This window comes from Cuculus canorus, chromosome 1, assembly GCF_017976375.1.
Source record: "Cuculus canorus isolate bCucCan1 chromosome 1, bCucCan1.pri, whole genome shotgun sequence".
Lineage (NCBI taxonomy): Eukaryota > Metazoa > Chordata > Aves > Cuculiformes > Cuculidae > Cuculus > Cuculus canorus.
In genome coordinates this window covers 15,332,103-15,347,778 of record NC_071401.1, presented here as the reverse complement: position 1 = coordinate 15,347,778, position 15,676 = coordinate 15,332,103, and the positions used below count along the sequence as shown (strand labels likewise).

General features: G+C 44.2%; 1 protein-coding gene across 1 annotated transcript; it reads left to right on the top strand.

The window, feature by feature from the left end:
- The first annotated feature begins 305 nt into the window (after nt 1-305).
- Nucleotides 306-8,752, top strand: MRPL48 (mitochondrial ribosomal protein L48). The gene is made up of 8 exons (XM_054056580.1): nt 306-371; nt 1,649-1,701; nt 2,424-2,461; nt 3,404-3,489; nt 4,235-4,407; nt 6,042-6,144; nt 6,930-7,019; nt 8,487-8,752. The coding sequence occupies exons 2-8, from the start codon at nt 1,649-1,651 to the stop codon at nt 8,559-8,561; spliced, it is 618 nt and encodes a 205-aa protein (XP_053912555.1). The 5' UTR covers nt 306-371; the 3' UTR covers nt 8,562-8,752.
- Nucleotides 8,753-15,676: the final 6,924 nt, after the last annotated feature.

Here is a 15,676-nt window from a genome sequence, read left to right as displayed (position 1 = left end):
ATTATACACCTGCATGTGAGTGGGAAATACATTCTGTCCCCAGCTCTTGTGTCGCTGCACACGATTGATGGAGATTGCTCCCTCCTGTTGCTCAGGCCTGCATTAAAAGGGTGCTTGCATTTAAAGTCCAAAACGACTCTTAGAAGGTTTACTTGCCAGCGTTTTCGGTATCACCCCGCCCCTGCCCTCCTCCTCCTCCAGAGCCCAAAGCCCTGGAACCCCGCGGAGTTTGTCCCAAGCTCGTGGTGCCCCCGCGGACGGAACGCTGGGGCGGGGCCGCGGGAGCCGCGGGGACCGGTAGCGGAGAGCACCGAGCCGCCGGGGGGCGCGGTTTGAGCGACGCACGCGGCTGAGGGCCCGGCGCTGCCCAGGTACAGCAGGCGGCCTCGCGCTGAGCACGGCGGCACCGGGAGGGGAGGGGAGGGGAGAGGAGAGGAGGGGAGAGGAAGAAGGGAAAGGGAGAAGGGAGGAGAGGGAAAGGGAGGGAAGGGGGAGAGGAAAGAGAGGGAAAGGGTGAAGGGAGAAGAGGGAAAGGGAGGGAAGGGGAGGAGAATGAGAGGGGAGAGAGAGGGAAGGGAGGGAAGAGGGAAGGGAGAAGAAGGTGAGGGAAAGGGAGAGAAGAAAGTGAGACGGAGGGAGAGAAGGGAGGGAAGAGGAGAGGGAAAGGTGAGAGGGAAAGGGAGTGGAGATGGATAAGGGAGAGGGAAAGGGAGGAGAAGGAAGGGACAGGAGAGGGAAAAGGAAAGGAAAAGGGAGGGGAGTGGGGATAGAGGAGGCAGGGGAAAGAAGAGGGAGAGGTGGATGGACAAGACAGACAGGAGGGTCCGGCCTGGCTCTGGGGTTGGGGACAGGAGGGTCAAGGCCAGCCCTGCTCCTGGGCAGTCAGGGGACACACACCAACATGCCTGACCCATCCTTGTGGCTGGACTGGGGGATGTGTGTGGCTGTGTTTCTTGGGGGGGCGGGCATACAGTCCTGACCTGAGTTAGTGCCTTGGGTCGCCTCCTCTGCTTGTACACCCACACACACTCACCTTGGGCCACCCCAGCAACACAGGGTCTGTTACAGCTGCCCACCCTGTCACTGCCCTCAGGCACCAGCAGGCCCCTGATCCTCCCTATCCCTCTGGTCACTTCCTGGGAACACTGGGGATTATCCCCCAGCCCAGCCCCGCTGACTTGATGCAGCTCCTGCCTGCCAGGGTTTTTGGGATGGCAAAGCTCTTTGCTTCTGTGAAACCTTGGTGATAAATGAGGTGTATTTCCCACTCAGTCTGTGTAGCGCTGGAACAAGCATGAGGGTTGTTCATGTGGCTGTTCTAACCTGGAGGCAGTGGGATGGTGCAAGAATATGATTTCTAACTAGGGGAGGAGGGCTTCCCACACTAGTGTTTTGGCTTCTGCAGCTAAGTGGGGTAGTGCATGAAAAGGTTACTGCAGTCATCTTCCTTCTCCATCCCTTTCCTCTGTGTTGCAGTGGTATTCTGGGGAGTGACAGTGGGTGGAGGCTGATGGGGAGACTGAGAGGGTTATTGGTATGTTCAGAGGGTCTTGGGTGTTGTTTTGATGGCTGTATTCTGGGAAGTGTTGGTGAAAACTCACAGAGTTTTACCAGACTCTTTGCATTTTGACTGTGTGGCTCATTGCAGATGCTTTGCTTGATGAAGGGAATGCTGTTAAAGCAGGTGTTTGCGCTCAGCAGGTGAGTGGTCTGAAATCAAACCCAACAAGTAAAACACAGTATAAGGCACTAAAAGAGCCTCTTATGAGGAGCGGCTGAGGGAACTAGGGTTATGTAGTCTGAAGAAAAGGAGGCTGAGGGGAGACCTTATTGCTGTCTACAACTACCTGAAAGAGGTTCTAGCGAGGTGGGGGGTTGGTCTCCTCCCAAGTGAGAAGTGATAGGACAAGAGGAAATGGCCTCAAGTTGTTCCAGGAGGGATTTAGACTGGATATTAGGAAAAATTTCTTTGCCCAAGGAGTTGTCAAGCACTGGAACAGGCTGCCTAGGGAAGTGGTGGAGTCACCATTCCCGCAGGTATTTAAGAGACTTGTAGATGTGGCCCTTAGAGATCTGATTTAGTGATGGACTTGGCAGTGTTAGGTTTGTGGTTGGACTTCATGATCTTAAAGGTCTTTTCCAACCTAAGCAGTTCTGTGAAAAACACTTTGTCACTTCTGCTGACAGCGTCAGAAAACATACATAACAAAATGTATGTTTAATTGTGGAGGGAAGATTTTGAGCTGGTGACTGGGAGCTGAATGGGCTGTGGAACTCAAAGAAGAGAAAATCTCTTTGCTAAGGGGATCTGTCTGAGTCTGATGACTTGGAGTGTGAGCCTTTGTTCAAGGAGATTGGCCAGCTATGCTGTTCACACAGGTGGGTGAAATCAGAGCTTTTAATGATCATCTTTTTCCCTACAGAGCAGCAACACCCAGAGAAAGCCATCTGTGTGCTGCAGGTAAGGCCTCTTATTAATCCAACACAAGGCAAGATTTAATTTACTCAAAATAAATATTACATGTTTGAGTGTTGTGTCTCCTTTTTGATTTTTTTTTTGGTGTAGCCAATTTTGGGACTGGTTAAATAACCTGAGGGGTTGCTCTTCCACTTCCATACCTTTTTTCCCCAAACTATTCCCCTGTTCTTGGCTAAGCAGATGGCACTAGTCATGTTTACACTGTGGAGTAACGCCAGCCAGATGCTATTGACCATATCACTGCCCAGGAACTGACTTGCACCCACATGAGGTCTCACTTTTGTGCTTATTGAGCTGCTGGAGTCCACTGTCACAATGTAAAATAGAACTTGATTTAGGTGTGGAGGCAAAGTTTAACTGTGGCTTAGATCCTCAGCGTTCAGTTTCTCTTTGTTGTTCTGAGCTTCGTTTATTAAAATGAGGGTTACTGAGGGTTTTATTTTACCCTGGAGATGGAAATGTAAATAAAAGCTCATGCAGCTTTGATTTGGCTTCCTAGCATATGAATGTTTGAATAGAACTGGATATAAAATCATGTGCAGCTCAGATCCATCATAGCAGCATTACTGCTGTCATGTAAGAGGAGGCAGATGTAACATTTCATCAGTGTCTTCACCATCCACTGGTGCTGACCAGTCTGTCTTTTTTCTTTGTTTGCCTGAGAATTCACCTGGGAAATGAGTCACTTTTAATCTCTTCCTTATTCGTTGCTCACCGTATCCAACTGTAAATTGCAACATGCACCGTCTGTCTGCATGGGTGAGGGATCAGCCAAAGACCGCCTTTGCCTTCTGTCAAAGAATCAAGGACAAATTCTTACCCCCAGTGTGGATTTGGGGCTTTCAAAGTGCTCACATATGTTTGTTAAAAGAAGGGCTGTCTGCCATTCAGCTGGAAACTTGTTTGTTCTGCTTTGTTTTTAAGGTGGAGCACTTGTGAGTTGCCACAGACACTACAGATCCCGTCCAACACATGGTATTGGGAGGTTTAAGTACCTGCTCCCAAAGGAGGTAGGCATAAGAACTCCCCTACTGTGCTTGCTTTCAGCTGATCGATTTTTTACAGTTTCATTTAAATGTTGGTATTATTAATTCCATGGCTGAAGAAACATATTAAAGAGGAATAACGTAATGGTTTATTGCTACTTTCAGTAGAGACTGTTATGTTACATGAAGTACCCACTTGTGAGACTGTATAAATACTTTCTTTTGTCCAGTATATTCTTGTTTAAATAAATGAGTAGTTTTGGGAGGGAGGAATCTCTTCCTGATGCTGAATTCAACACCTTAACTTCAAATAATTGCACAATATTGTGATCAGGTCTTATTTGCATTTAAAATTTTACATTCCCTGAGATTCGGAAAGGCAACAATTTTTGTGGGAGGAGGAAACAATAACAGCTGCCTTGAAGGCAGGAACTGAATTAAAAAACAGTTTGTTTTCTATTCCTTAGTTTCTTCTGGAAGAAATTTATCACGGTATGCATGTATTTTCTGTGTGACTTCTGTGGTGCTGCCATCCAAGAACTGAACTGCTCAGTCTGAGAACATCTGTTGAGATAATGTCATCCCAGTTTTGTAGTTGGGGAGAATGAGCGTGGACGGGCTATGATTTGTTTGACATCGTTCAGCAAACCTTTGTCAGAAGTACCTGAGCATTGTCTCCTCTGTGGGCCAGCATTAATGGGTTTTATTTCCATCTTTGTTCAAAACAGATATGCTTTCTATTTTGTCTTTCATTTTTATTTTAATATAGGCTCCAAAGAAGAAGAAGGATAAAGTACAGATGAAAGAGATAGATGTTGGGACCGAACACGAGTATGGAGATCTCAACATCCAGATGACTTCCTATGATATGTGTCTCGTGGAGCACTTTGCTCAGTACGTGCATAGACTCTGCAACCAGCTCTCTGTTAGAGTAAAAGAAAGGTATGAGGAACTTGGCTCTGTTTTTGTCATCCCTTGCAATCGTGTTGCGTTAGGCTGTGCAAGGCTCCAGATGGTCATATTTTACAGACAAGGGCACAATCTATTCCCTCTGATAGATTCTCACGTGTAAATCCAAGTCTTCTGTCATCTGCCTGATGTTCCCTTTTTGTGCCTCTTTATGGTTTTGGATGCGTTATTCGTATGAGAAATGCTGTAACGAAGTTACTCAGGCACTGACTGAAAGGATTTCAGAGGAAAAAATAGCTGTTAATTTTCATTCCTTTGAGAAAAAGGCGTAAGCCTGTGGGTGCTGAGCCAGGGAATGTAGGCTTAAGTATTGCTGACTTTTGCTGCTCATTTTTCTTTATAGCATTTCATCCAGGCTCTGTGCATATATTGCAGTGTAAGCAAATGATACTGTTTATACAAACAAGCATGAGCTTGGGAAACCCCTGAAGATCGTGGGAGAGCTGCCCAGTACTTTAGTTTAGTAGCAGAGGATGTTTCAGCTGTGCACTAAATCTCCAAAGCAGGTGTACCCTGATAGCAGCTTTGCTGGTTTTAATGAGTCTGAAGAATGTGATGGAGCTCCTTGGTGCCTGCAGTAGTCATGGGGAGAAAGCGCTGCATTGCTGTAAGGAAGGGAGAATACTCAGTGGTGATTCTTCAAATTGTGTATCTTTAACAGTACCTCTGAGTATAAACACTGGTTCCTGCTCACGCCGACTAAACCTGTTGTTTTCTTTATGTTCCTCCACTTTGCTGAACTCTCAGCTGTGGATCTGTAACCCTGTGCCCATATGTTACTCGCTTGTAGTCTCTCTGTGTTTTCTTTCACAGCAAACAGGCTAAAAATTGTGATGCATCAGTGACTGGTAGGTGTTAGTTTTGAGAAGGGCACCTGGCAGCACTAAGAAACTGTAATGGTGTCAGCAGCAACACGCTGGAAGTTGTTCGCAAAGAAACCCCACAGCCTGAGACTGTTGATACACCAAAAGTTCTAGAGCTTTATTACCTCGTATCATACTTGTGCTGCCTGAGGTTGGACTTGGTGTGCGGAGTCCAATATGTACAGAAAGAAATTATTTGGCCTTTAAGAGCAAAAATTGTAGGGTAAAACATGGGCAGTAAGATGGAGCCTCTTGTGCAAATGGAGATTGGGAGGCTGAGGTCTCTGGAGTAACACTAACCAGAGAGTAGAACCTGATCGAGTGCCTCATTGTACTCCTGTTCAATTCAGAGGTGAAAATAATGTCTTTTGAGTGATGCGTTTCAGCAGTGGTTTTCAGCACTGTTCCAAATGAACAGATTACGAAGTAAGTCAGAACTGTTGCTTTAAAGCTCTCCTTCAACTATTAAAAAAAAAGGCAAAAAGCTCTTTTTCTGGCTGGTGTTTGTAGCTGAAATGGGTTTTTGCTGGCAGTAGTGCTGCAGGCTTCTCCCTTATCTCTTTCCAGTAAAACACCCGGCTTCTGCTAGTGCTTGATTTGCAAGATAATTATTGTTTGCATAATTAATTCTTCATGAAAAGTTAATCTCCTTCCACATTCTCTGCTGCTGGAGGTTGATTCATTCCTGTAAAGTAGTACAAATCTATCCTCCTCGTCCTAAGCGCTGACCTCTGGTTCCTGCAGCTATGCGATGCCAACGAAAACCAATGAAGTGCTGTTCTTGGAAGAGCGAGGTTCCAAAATGCAGCTGGATGCGGTCCTTACTACCCATCAGAGGGTTGTCCAGGTACGAGCTGGCATTTATTCTTGTGGCGCACAACCTGTCTCAGGCTCTCAAACCCTTAAAAATTGGACTTAAGTCCCTTGAACAAATGAAAGGTGTAATTTGTGCTTAAATTGAAGCACAAAGAAGTATAACTAGATTTTACTCACAAAGCAGAAGCGGAAGAATGGTCCTGGATCCTATATTTCAGACAGAAGATTTATTATCTATTTTATGCAGAATGCTTGATACAAAGGGTAGAAAAGTCACATTTAAGGGTGAATGATTGGACAAATTTGATTAAATTTAAAAATACTTTTAGTATCAGGGCCAGTTCAAAAGTGTACAAATGATTGAGGTAAATAGGTACTTCTCCAAAGAGACTTTTTCCTAGTTTACGGTATATGCTATATGCTAAATCTCTGCTGAATTACATTTTAAATCTAGAGGTAGACTTTTTCCACTGAGAACTGGGGCGTGGTTAACGCTGGGGCCTGCAGGTTTGCCATGGCAGCCATCGTAGTAGTCTTACCTAAACTAAGATCTTCATGCCTGGCTAAGCCTCTTTACATGCAGGAGATCATGCAGGCTGGGACGAGAAGCACAATATTCATAGAGGAGAGCCAAAATTAGAGTTTTGGGCCCTGCTGAATGAGAGAGGTGTGTGCACGAAGCAGAGAGCGCTTCTCTGATGAAGTGGTTGCCTTCCACAGGCTCATACCAAAATAGACTCTCTTCCTGTGCCACTAATACGAGTCCATTTTGTCTGTGGTGTTCTGCTCCTGCAGTGCTTTTATTTCTTCTTTCAGATCAGTGGTTTGAGTTCAACGTTTGCTCCGATACTCTTGGAAGTTATTCAGAGTAATCAGCCTGAAGGGGTCCATCTGTTAGTGAAAGAGGTATGCTTAATTTTACCAGTGCCTTTGCATTTAGGGAGCAGATATAATGCGTGATGTGAATTTGCTTTGAAAATACAGACCTAGTCCTGAGACTACTGTCTAGTCTAGACTTATGGATACCCAGGATCTCCCAGAACCAGGCCCTAATTTGGTCTATCAGAAAACAGTCCCTCTAATTCTTGATGACTGTTTGATTTTCCATTTTGACCCCATAATTAGTGCGAGAGAAGGCATCTTCCCTGCCAGTCTTATAGATCTGTAGGAGAGGGCGAGTTGCAAGTTGTTTTCCTTTGGTGCTGCGAGTTCTGTGCAACTTGTAAGGGAAAACTTTCCTTCAGCAGTACTTCACTGCCTCCTATTTGGGAATCACCAGGAACTTCACTGTTGGTGGCAAAGCTGGGACTGGAAACCTAGATACTGTGCCCTGTTTTGATGGAATTTGCTCTGGAAGATGTCTGGCTTGTTTTATTCAGGCCCGACAGTTTTCTCATCACGGAGGACTCCAGGACACAACTCCACTCACTGGTGTACCAGACATAGGAGATATTTAAACTTCTAACATTTTACATTCAGGCAAAACAGTCCCAGGAAGCTTTAATTAGGGACAAAAGATTTTTGTGCCTTGAGAGGGAAGTCAGTACAGTAAACTCAAATATGAACACACAGTTGGCTTCTTAAGTGGCCTTTGAAGAATGTTTAGTTATCTCCAGCTCTGCAAACCCAGAAGGAATGCAGGTGGTCTTGTGAGTACAGTTATCTTCTCTGCTTTGGTCACAGCCGTGTCCCTGCCTTAGGGCTGCCATTTCTGTTTTTAAATTTTGACTGATGGCTTTGTCTCTGAAGGGAGAATGGTGACATTGTGCTGTTTGCGAAGTCCTTGCAGTCTGATGCAGGAAGCCCAGGGCAGACACTTGGGACACTTCCTAGGACCGGCAGTGCAGAAGAGAGACTAAAAGCTTTGGGTTGCTCTTGCAAAGTTCTGGAGAAAGTGGCAGGTCTTTAGGTCTCATGAGGGCAGATGCAGTGGTGATAAGCAGTGCCAGTTTGGGGCATCCAGTTGACTTCTTCAGCATGATGCCACTTTTCACTCTTCCAAAAGCTGCAAGGTGAGGAAGAGCCTACAAGTCTGAATTCTAGAGTCTATATGGTGACCAAGTGTGTCTGTGGCTGCCAGAAGCTTTCTGCCCTCTGTGCTTTATCCCCAAGAAGCTGCTCCTGTAGGAGGCTGGATGTAAGAGAGGAGGCTTAGAGCTCTGCCACCAGCTTCCAGGCTGAGCTTCCCAGGAGATCCAAGCTTGCAGTGACTCTCCTCTGGGGCTTCCTGCTCACTGGGTTCAGTGGGCATTGAAGTCTTCTGCACTTTTAAGTGATTCTTTTGGGGAGAGGGTTTGTCTTCCTCTTAATTTCAAAAAGACCTCAAGACGTGATTCTGATTTGATTGGGTTTTTTTTTTTCCTCCCTTCACAGCACACAGAAGCTGACTTCAAGAGCCGGTTAAAGTCTCGGCCAGAACTTGAAGAGCTGCTAGCACAGATGAGCTGAGATGAGGAAGAACAGTCTATCCAGTACAGAGCCAGCCCTGCGAAAGGGAGGCTTCTCCACGGCTGCTTGAGCCTCCAGAAGGCAACTTCTTGAGCACTGTAATGATATGTTAGTGAACTGGGAGAAATTTCCACTGTTGTCAAGCAGCTTGTCTTAATAAAGAAAAATACTTGTGTCAGACTGATTTGTACATTTGAGTGAAGGGGGTCCACGATAAAACATGACTTTTCCCAGTTCTTTTTTTTCTCCCCCTGTATGTTTTACTCTTGGTATAGGAGGATTTGTGCAACTTTTAGTCTGCAGGAATCTCTGCAAGTTAATGCTGTACTGCAGCTCTCCTAGATGTGGAAGTGATTGTTGTGCTCCTTTCTTCAGCTAAAAGCTGGAGCAACGCCTTATTCTCACAGAGGTGCTTAAATTGCTTTGCCAATGTGAATGGCACCTCGGAGTCCTGGGAGGGGAGAGAGTGATTGTCCCCAAGCAGCTGAACAAGTGCTGCTTAACAGAAAAAAAGCCGTGGAAGGCAGAGGCAGGAAGGCTGGAGCGGTGTCAGGCACTACATGAGAAATTCCTCCTTAATTTCTGATTTATTTTTCAAGCCATAAAGGACAAACTCTCCCTTGGATCCCCAGAGTCAATCTACTTTTTACAACAGCTGTTTGGAAAGGGAGGAATCCTTTGTCCCTTGACACATCTCAGAAGCACAAGGCATCTAGCACCATCCTGGGAAACTCCTCAGATGCTCCCCAGCTGTGGGACTGAATTTGGCCAAGCCGGTCAGTTATCACCATCCTGCAAAACTCAAAGCCCCTGGGAGCTGTGTGTAGCACAGTGAACAGGGCACAGTGCTTGTTTTTTACTCTAATACTTGCTACCTCAAATTCTGAGATTGGGTGCACACAGCTGTTTATTTAGGCTGGAACTGAGATTTGACACCTGATCTCACCATCCTATTAGGAAGTATGTTGTCACAAAATTTAAGCCTCCATTTGATGGATGCTAAGAGGAAGTTCTGTTCCTGCCCAAAACCTTGTTGGGTTCTTTTTCTCCCCTTTTAAGCATCAGCTAGAATCATAGAATGGGTTGGGTTGGAAAGGATCTTAAAGCCCATCTTTCCAAACCCCCACCGTGGGCAGGGACACCTCCCATCACACCAGGCTGCTCAAGGCCCCATCCAACCTGGCTTTGAAAACCTCTAGGGAGGGGACACCCACAACTTCCCTGGGCAACCTGTGCCAGTGCCTGACTATCCATATCATGAAGAATTTCTTCCCAAGGCCTAGTCTAAATCTTCCCCCTTCCAATTTAAATCCATTTAAAGCTCTCTAAAAACAGGGGAAATAACTCATTCATTAGCACTTTCACACAAGGCAGAGCCCCTCATCATCCCGCACAGCTGAGATTTCTGGCTGGTAGTGCTGAAACCCAGTCCCCAGGCAGTTCTTGTGCCCACCTCCCTGCAATGTTAGCGTAGAGACAGACACATAACCAGTCCAGGTAGGTTATATGTGGTGCTTTATTTCGAGGCCCCGGGAACCTGGGGTATACCCAAATCAGGTTCCGAGACCATCCCGGCGCGTCCGCAATTTAATCCTAAAGTGTTTCATAATCTAATGTATATTCAACAGATTACATCATTTTTCATGCATATGTATTTGAAAATTGTCTCATCATTTGTGGACACCTGCATTTCTTTATCTTCGGTTAACTGCCCTTGGTATGCTTCTGGCCTTCACAAATGTAGACTATGTTCAGATAAGGTTGTTAGTGAAAGCGTAGGCTCTGCTCGGATAAGGTTGTTAGTGCATTCTTTCTAAGCACTCCCTAATATCATACTTGTGAAGGTTATATGTGGTCTGTGAGAAAACTGTCACTGTCTACAGATACAAACGAAGTCTGCACAAACTTAACTATAAAGATCAACGAAGTTAAAGGCTAAATACAATACATATCAATTGCCAAATACAATCTACATAACCTATAATTCTAGTCTTACTTAATTAAACTCTAACTCTTCAGCTAAATTAACATTTTCCAACATTTCCCCCCTTTGAAAATACTTCACTTTCTGCAAGTATTTTCATTTACACAGCTGTTTCTTGGTAAACCGGCTGCAGTGTTGGGTATTGAGGGTATTCTCGTGTGATGGCTCTGATGATTCTATGTGTCCAATTGCTTCTACGAACAATTTCTTTTCGGATACACAGATATACTAAACAAATCGCGAGAAAGATAATCAGGAGGGTAAATAGTGTTTCAGCCAGGGATTGAATCCAGCCAGTAAGGTGAATTCCTAATCCATTGAACAGTTCCCCGATCCAGTTATGACTAATTACCTCCTTTTCTCTTTCAGCCTCCTTTTCTATTTTCCCGAGTTGTGAAATATCATATTCTATGTCCGCAGTTACATTTGGTATATGTACACAGCAATGATCAGTTCGGTCTTTGAGGTACCCGCATACTCCATGTTCTTTTAGTAGCAATATATCTAATGCCATTCTGTTCTGCAAGGTCATTTTGGTTGTGGCCTGCAATTGCAAATTTAGATCTCTGAATCCTTTCTTGGTTACTCTAGCTAGTCTTTCAGTTTGTCCAATTAAATCATAAATCATTTCCCTATTACGATAAGCAGCTACCTGAGCAAAAAAGAGATTCCAGCGCCCAGCCTACTTTAACTCCAGTTGAAGGTTCTTGCCAAGTGTCATCTATATCTTCAATATCATTGTTTATGTCTCTTTTAGTTCGAATCTGTAAGGTTTCTAATCCACCTTTAAAAGGGGATCGCTTCCAAATCGGGCATAGGGTAGGTAAGCCTAAAGTTATTTCCCGTACTGGTCCTGTCACTGGGAGGTGGGTAGTCCAGGTTCCATCGTTAGCTGCCCATACAAAGTTACCCATACTATGTATTGTCGAGTATCTGCAATCTGTTTCTGGGATCGGTATTACTTTTCCGTTAATTTTCAGATCTCGACATGAACATCCTGTTATTAAAGCTATTCTTACAGGAGGGATTGCGATTTGTTTAGGGTCTGTGTCACAATCAAAAGTCTTAGAGCAGTTCCACCATGAAACACTCTCAATGACATCCCGACTGACCTTGTTAGTCGCCAGTAATGCTAAATCATTTGTGACACTCTGTTTCCCTGTCCATCTGAAACACCAAGGTGTGTCACCTCCATATTGGAATTTTTGTAAGATGCTGGTTGACCAGACAGAATCCCATTTTGTGTTTATCTCATCCTTTTCTCGGCATACCCACTCCTTCTTCTCCTGAGGGGCTATGATTTCTTTAACCACATCATATGTACACCATCCCACGTCTCCAAAACTAAACATTGAACCCATTTGGACAAATTGATGGTTTAGTAATTTGTAACAATCCTCTCGCCTTCCTGGCCATTTCCATTGCTGCTTTATATACTGTTTTTGTTTCACCTGTAACACTCTCGTTTCTTGTTTGCATACTGTATTGTTCCCTACATTCTTTGGGAATGGAAAGGTCAATATTCCCCATTTTATTGGTTCCCCTGCTGTTTTCGGCAAGGGTAAACATGCTGTAATTCTACTAGTATTCTGTATTTTTGCAAAATCTTTGATTAAGCCAATTATCAGGTTCTCTTCAGAATCACCCCGAGGTATATTCATTACCTGGGGTAGTTGGGTTGATTCTATTGCTCGTTTTACTCTAATTCTAGTGATGTTTATTTCACTGTATCCAGAAGCAGTTTCATTTTGGTATTGGCATCTATATGCTCCCATATCTGATTCATTTACTTGTTTAATAGTCTGAACTAACATTCCTCCTGATCTTAATTCTGTTAAATGCCTGTTATCGTTAGGGACTTTCTTCCCTTTCCTTGTCCATCCAAACTCCCTAGGTAGTGGATCATCCAATAGGCAATAGATAAGTATATCACTGTCCAGAGGAATCTGATAGTATGAATGTCCTGCCTTTATCCCATGATCCTGAAGGGGGTTACGTAAACAGAATTTATTTGATACCTTGCCTCTAGAGTTCTGTTTTCCCTTTAATTTCCATCCATACCTGTCTAATTCTAAATTCCCCGGGACAGTGTTTTTGAACTTGCAAAACAGAGTGGCATTTTGTCCAGTGACAGATTTCATCATTTCCTTTTTCTGCGGAACCTTTACAAAAGTGATAACCATTAGGGATGTCAAAGACCAGGTTACAATTAAGGTACTATACACCAAACACGACATTTATCTGCTTTTCAGTCTCAGTTTTGTTGGTCCAAGAGTTTCTACTTCCCAATTTCTAGGAACCTTTTTCACTCGGGTATAATGAATCCAAGAGTCTATTCCTTTTACTTTTACCGCAGTAAATGTTGTTAGTAGTACCAAGTATGGTCCATTCCACCGTTCTTTTAGTGGTTCTTCATTCCAATCTCGAACGTAGACCTGGTCTCCTGGTTCAATTTCGTGTACTGGATTTTCTAATGATAACGGACGGTTCCAGATCAGGGCACTTCGTAGTCGCGTCAGAGTTCTACTGAGAGACAGTACATAGTTATATACATCTTGATTCCCTTTTATATGCACATTTAGATTTGGTTGCGGCGCCTCATATGGTTTCCCAAAAAGGATTTCATAAGGGCTTACTGTCATCCCACTCCTTGGCTTAATTCTTATCCTTAGGAGTGCTATTGGTAACGCCTGTGGCCATTGAATTTTAGCCTCCTGACATATTTTACTGATCTGCCGCTTAATTGTCTGATTCATCTTTTCTACTTGCCCGCTTGACTGTGGTCTCCACGGTGTGTGGAGATTCCAAGAGATTCCTAGCATTCTGCTTACCTCTTGAACTATAGTTGCTACGAAGTGCGGTCCCCTATCTGAAGATAGGCCTAGGGGTACCCCAAATCTTGGAATAATCTCCCGCAGCAACCATTTTACTGTCTCCTTAGCTTGGTTGGTGCGACAAGGACAGGCTTCCGGCCACCCAGAAAAAGTGTCAACCCCAACTAACAAATATCTGTATCCTTGACTTTTAGGTAATTCTACAAAATCAATTTGCCAATAATCACCCGGTTCCATACCTACTCTGATATGTCCCATTTCTATTCCTTTCCTAACCACCGGATTGTTCCTCAAACAGATTTCACATTTTGAATTTATTGACCTTGCCATTGTTAACATCCGTGTTGAGATTATGCTGCGTTTTAGATATGCCACTAAAGCTTCTGCTCCCCAGTGACATTTCTGATGTTCTGTTTGTAAAACTGTCCGCATAATAGTTGTTGGTACAATTACTTGTCCGGTTGCAGTTAGGTACCATCCATCTGAACCCAACTGGGCCTTCAGTAATCTGGCTAATTTCTCGTCCTCCTCCGAGTACTTCGGCTTCTGTGTTAAATAATTTTGTAAAGGGCTTACCTTCGTGGGTATTAAGGCCATCATATTTGATACCTGTCGTGCAATCCGTCGAGCTGTCCGGTCTGCTAACGCATTTCCTTCAGCTATTTTGGAATCTCCTCCTTGATGTGCCTTACAGTGCATGATCGCCACCTGTTTGGGTAACTGTACAGCAGTTATCAAATTCAGAATTTCTTTTTGGTATTTTATATTCATACCTTGTGAAGATAGGAGTCCTCGTTCTTTCCATAGTGCTCCGTGTATATGAACCACTCCAAATGCATATTTTGAGTCCGTCCATATATTTACTCGTTGATCCCTGCTCAATTCCAAGGCTCTCGTGAGAGCTATTATTTCTGCTAGCTGTGCTGAAGTTCCTACAGGAAGAGCCTCTGCTTTTATTACCCTATTTTGCGTGGTTACCGCATATCCGGCGTATCGTGTCCCGTTTTCTACATAACTACTTCCATCTGTAAAAAGTTCTTGATCAGGCTGTTCAAGTGGGGTATCCTTTAAGTCAGCCCTTGTTGCATGAGTGTGTTCGATAACTTCCACACAGTCATGTTCCAAAGGGCCGTCTTCCATGGGTACTCCTAAGAAGGCTGCTGGATTTAACAAATTAGTTGTTTTTAAACTTACATCATCTTGTTCGGTCAGTACTGCCTGGTATTTCATCATCCTGCTAGGGGAAAGCCAATACCCCCCTTTTTGCTCTAGGACTGTTAACACCATATGAGGCACATATACCTCAATACGCTTCCCCAAAGTCAGTTTTCTGGCTTCTTGTATCAGGGTCACCGTTGCTGCTACCGCTCTCAAACATGATGGCCAGCCAGCACTCACGGGGTCTAATTGTTTAGAAAAGTACCCTACTGGTCGTTTCCAGCTTCCTAACTTCTGTGTCAAGACCCCTAGTGCCAGCCGTTGCCTTTCATGGACAAACAACTGGAAGTCCTTAGTTAAATCTGGCAGGGCTAATGCTGGTGCCTTAGTCAGGGCTTCTTTTAATTTCTTAAAGGCCTCCCTCTGAGGTCCTTCCCAGATGAAAGTTGGTGACTTCTGTGCCTCATACAGAGGTTTTGCTATAAGTCCATAATCCAGTATCCACAACCTACACCAGCCTGCCATACCCAAGAATGTCCTTAATTCATGTAAATTTTGAGGCTCTGGAATCGCACAGATTGCTCTAATACGATCCATTCCTAGTCGTCGTTGTCCCTGTGTTATTTCGCAACCCAAATATAATACAGTTGTGCAGGCAATTTGAGCTTTCTCTTTCGAGACTTTGTACCCGTTAAGGCCTAATTGGTTTAAAATTCCAATTGTCACCTGGATACATACTGATTTGTGTTCTGTTGCAATTAAAATATCATCCACATATTGTAGCAGAAGATATTGTGACCGTGGTACCTGAAATTTCTCCTGCATTGTCCATGATTCCAATTCTTTTGCCAGCTGGTTCCCAAAAAGCGTTGGACTGTTCTTGAATCCCTGTGGAAGCCTTGTCCATGTTAACTGCATTTTTCGTCCATTATGTGGGTTCTCCCATTCAAAAGCGAAGAGTTTCCTACTATCTTTGTCGAGAGGAATACAGAAGAAGGCATCTTTTAAATCAAGTACTGTAAACCATTTGTATTTCTCCTTCACAGATGTTAACAATGTGTATGGGTTAGCTACTACCGGGTGTATATCTTTCGTGATTTCATTAATAGCCCTTAAGTCCTGTACTAATCTATATTCTC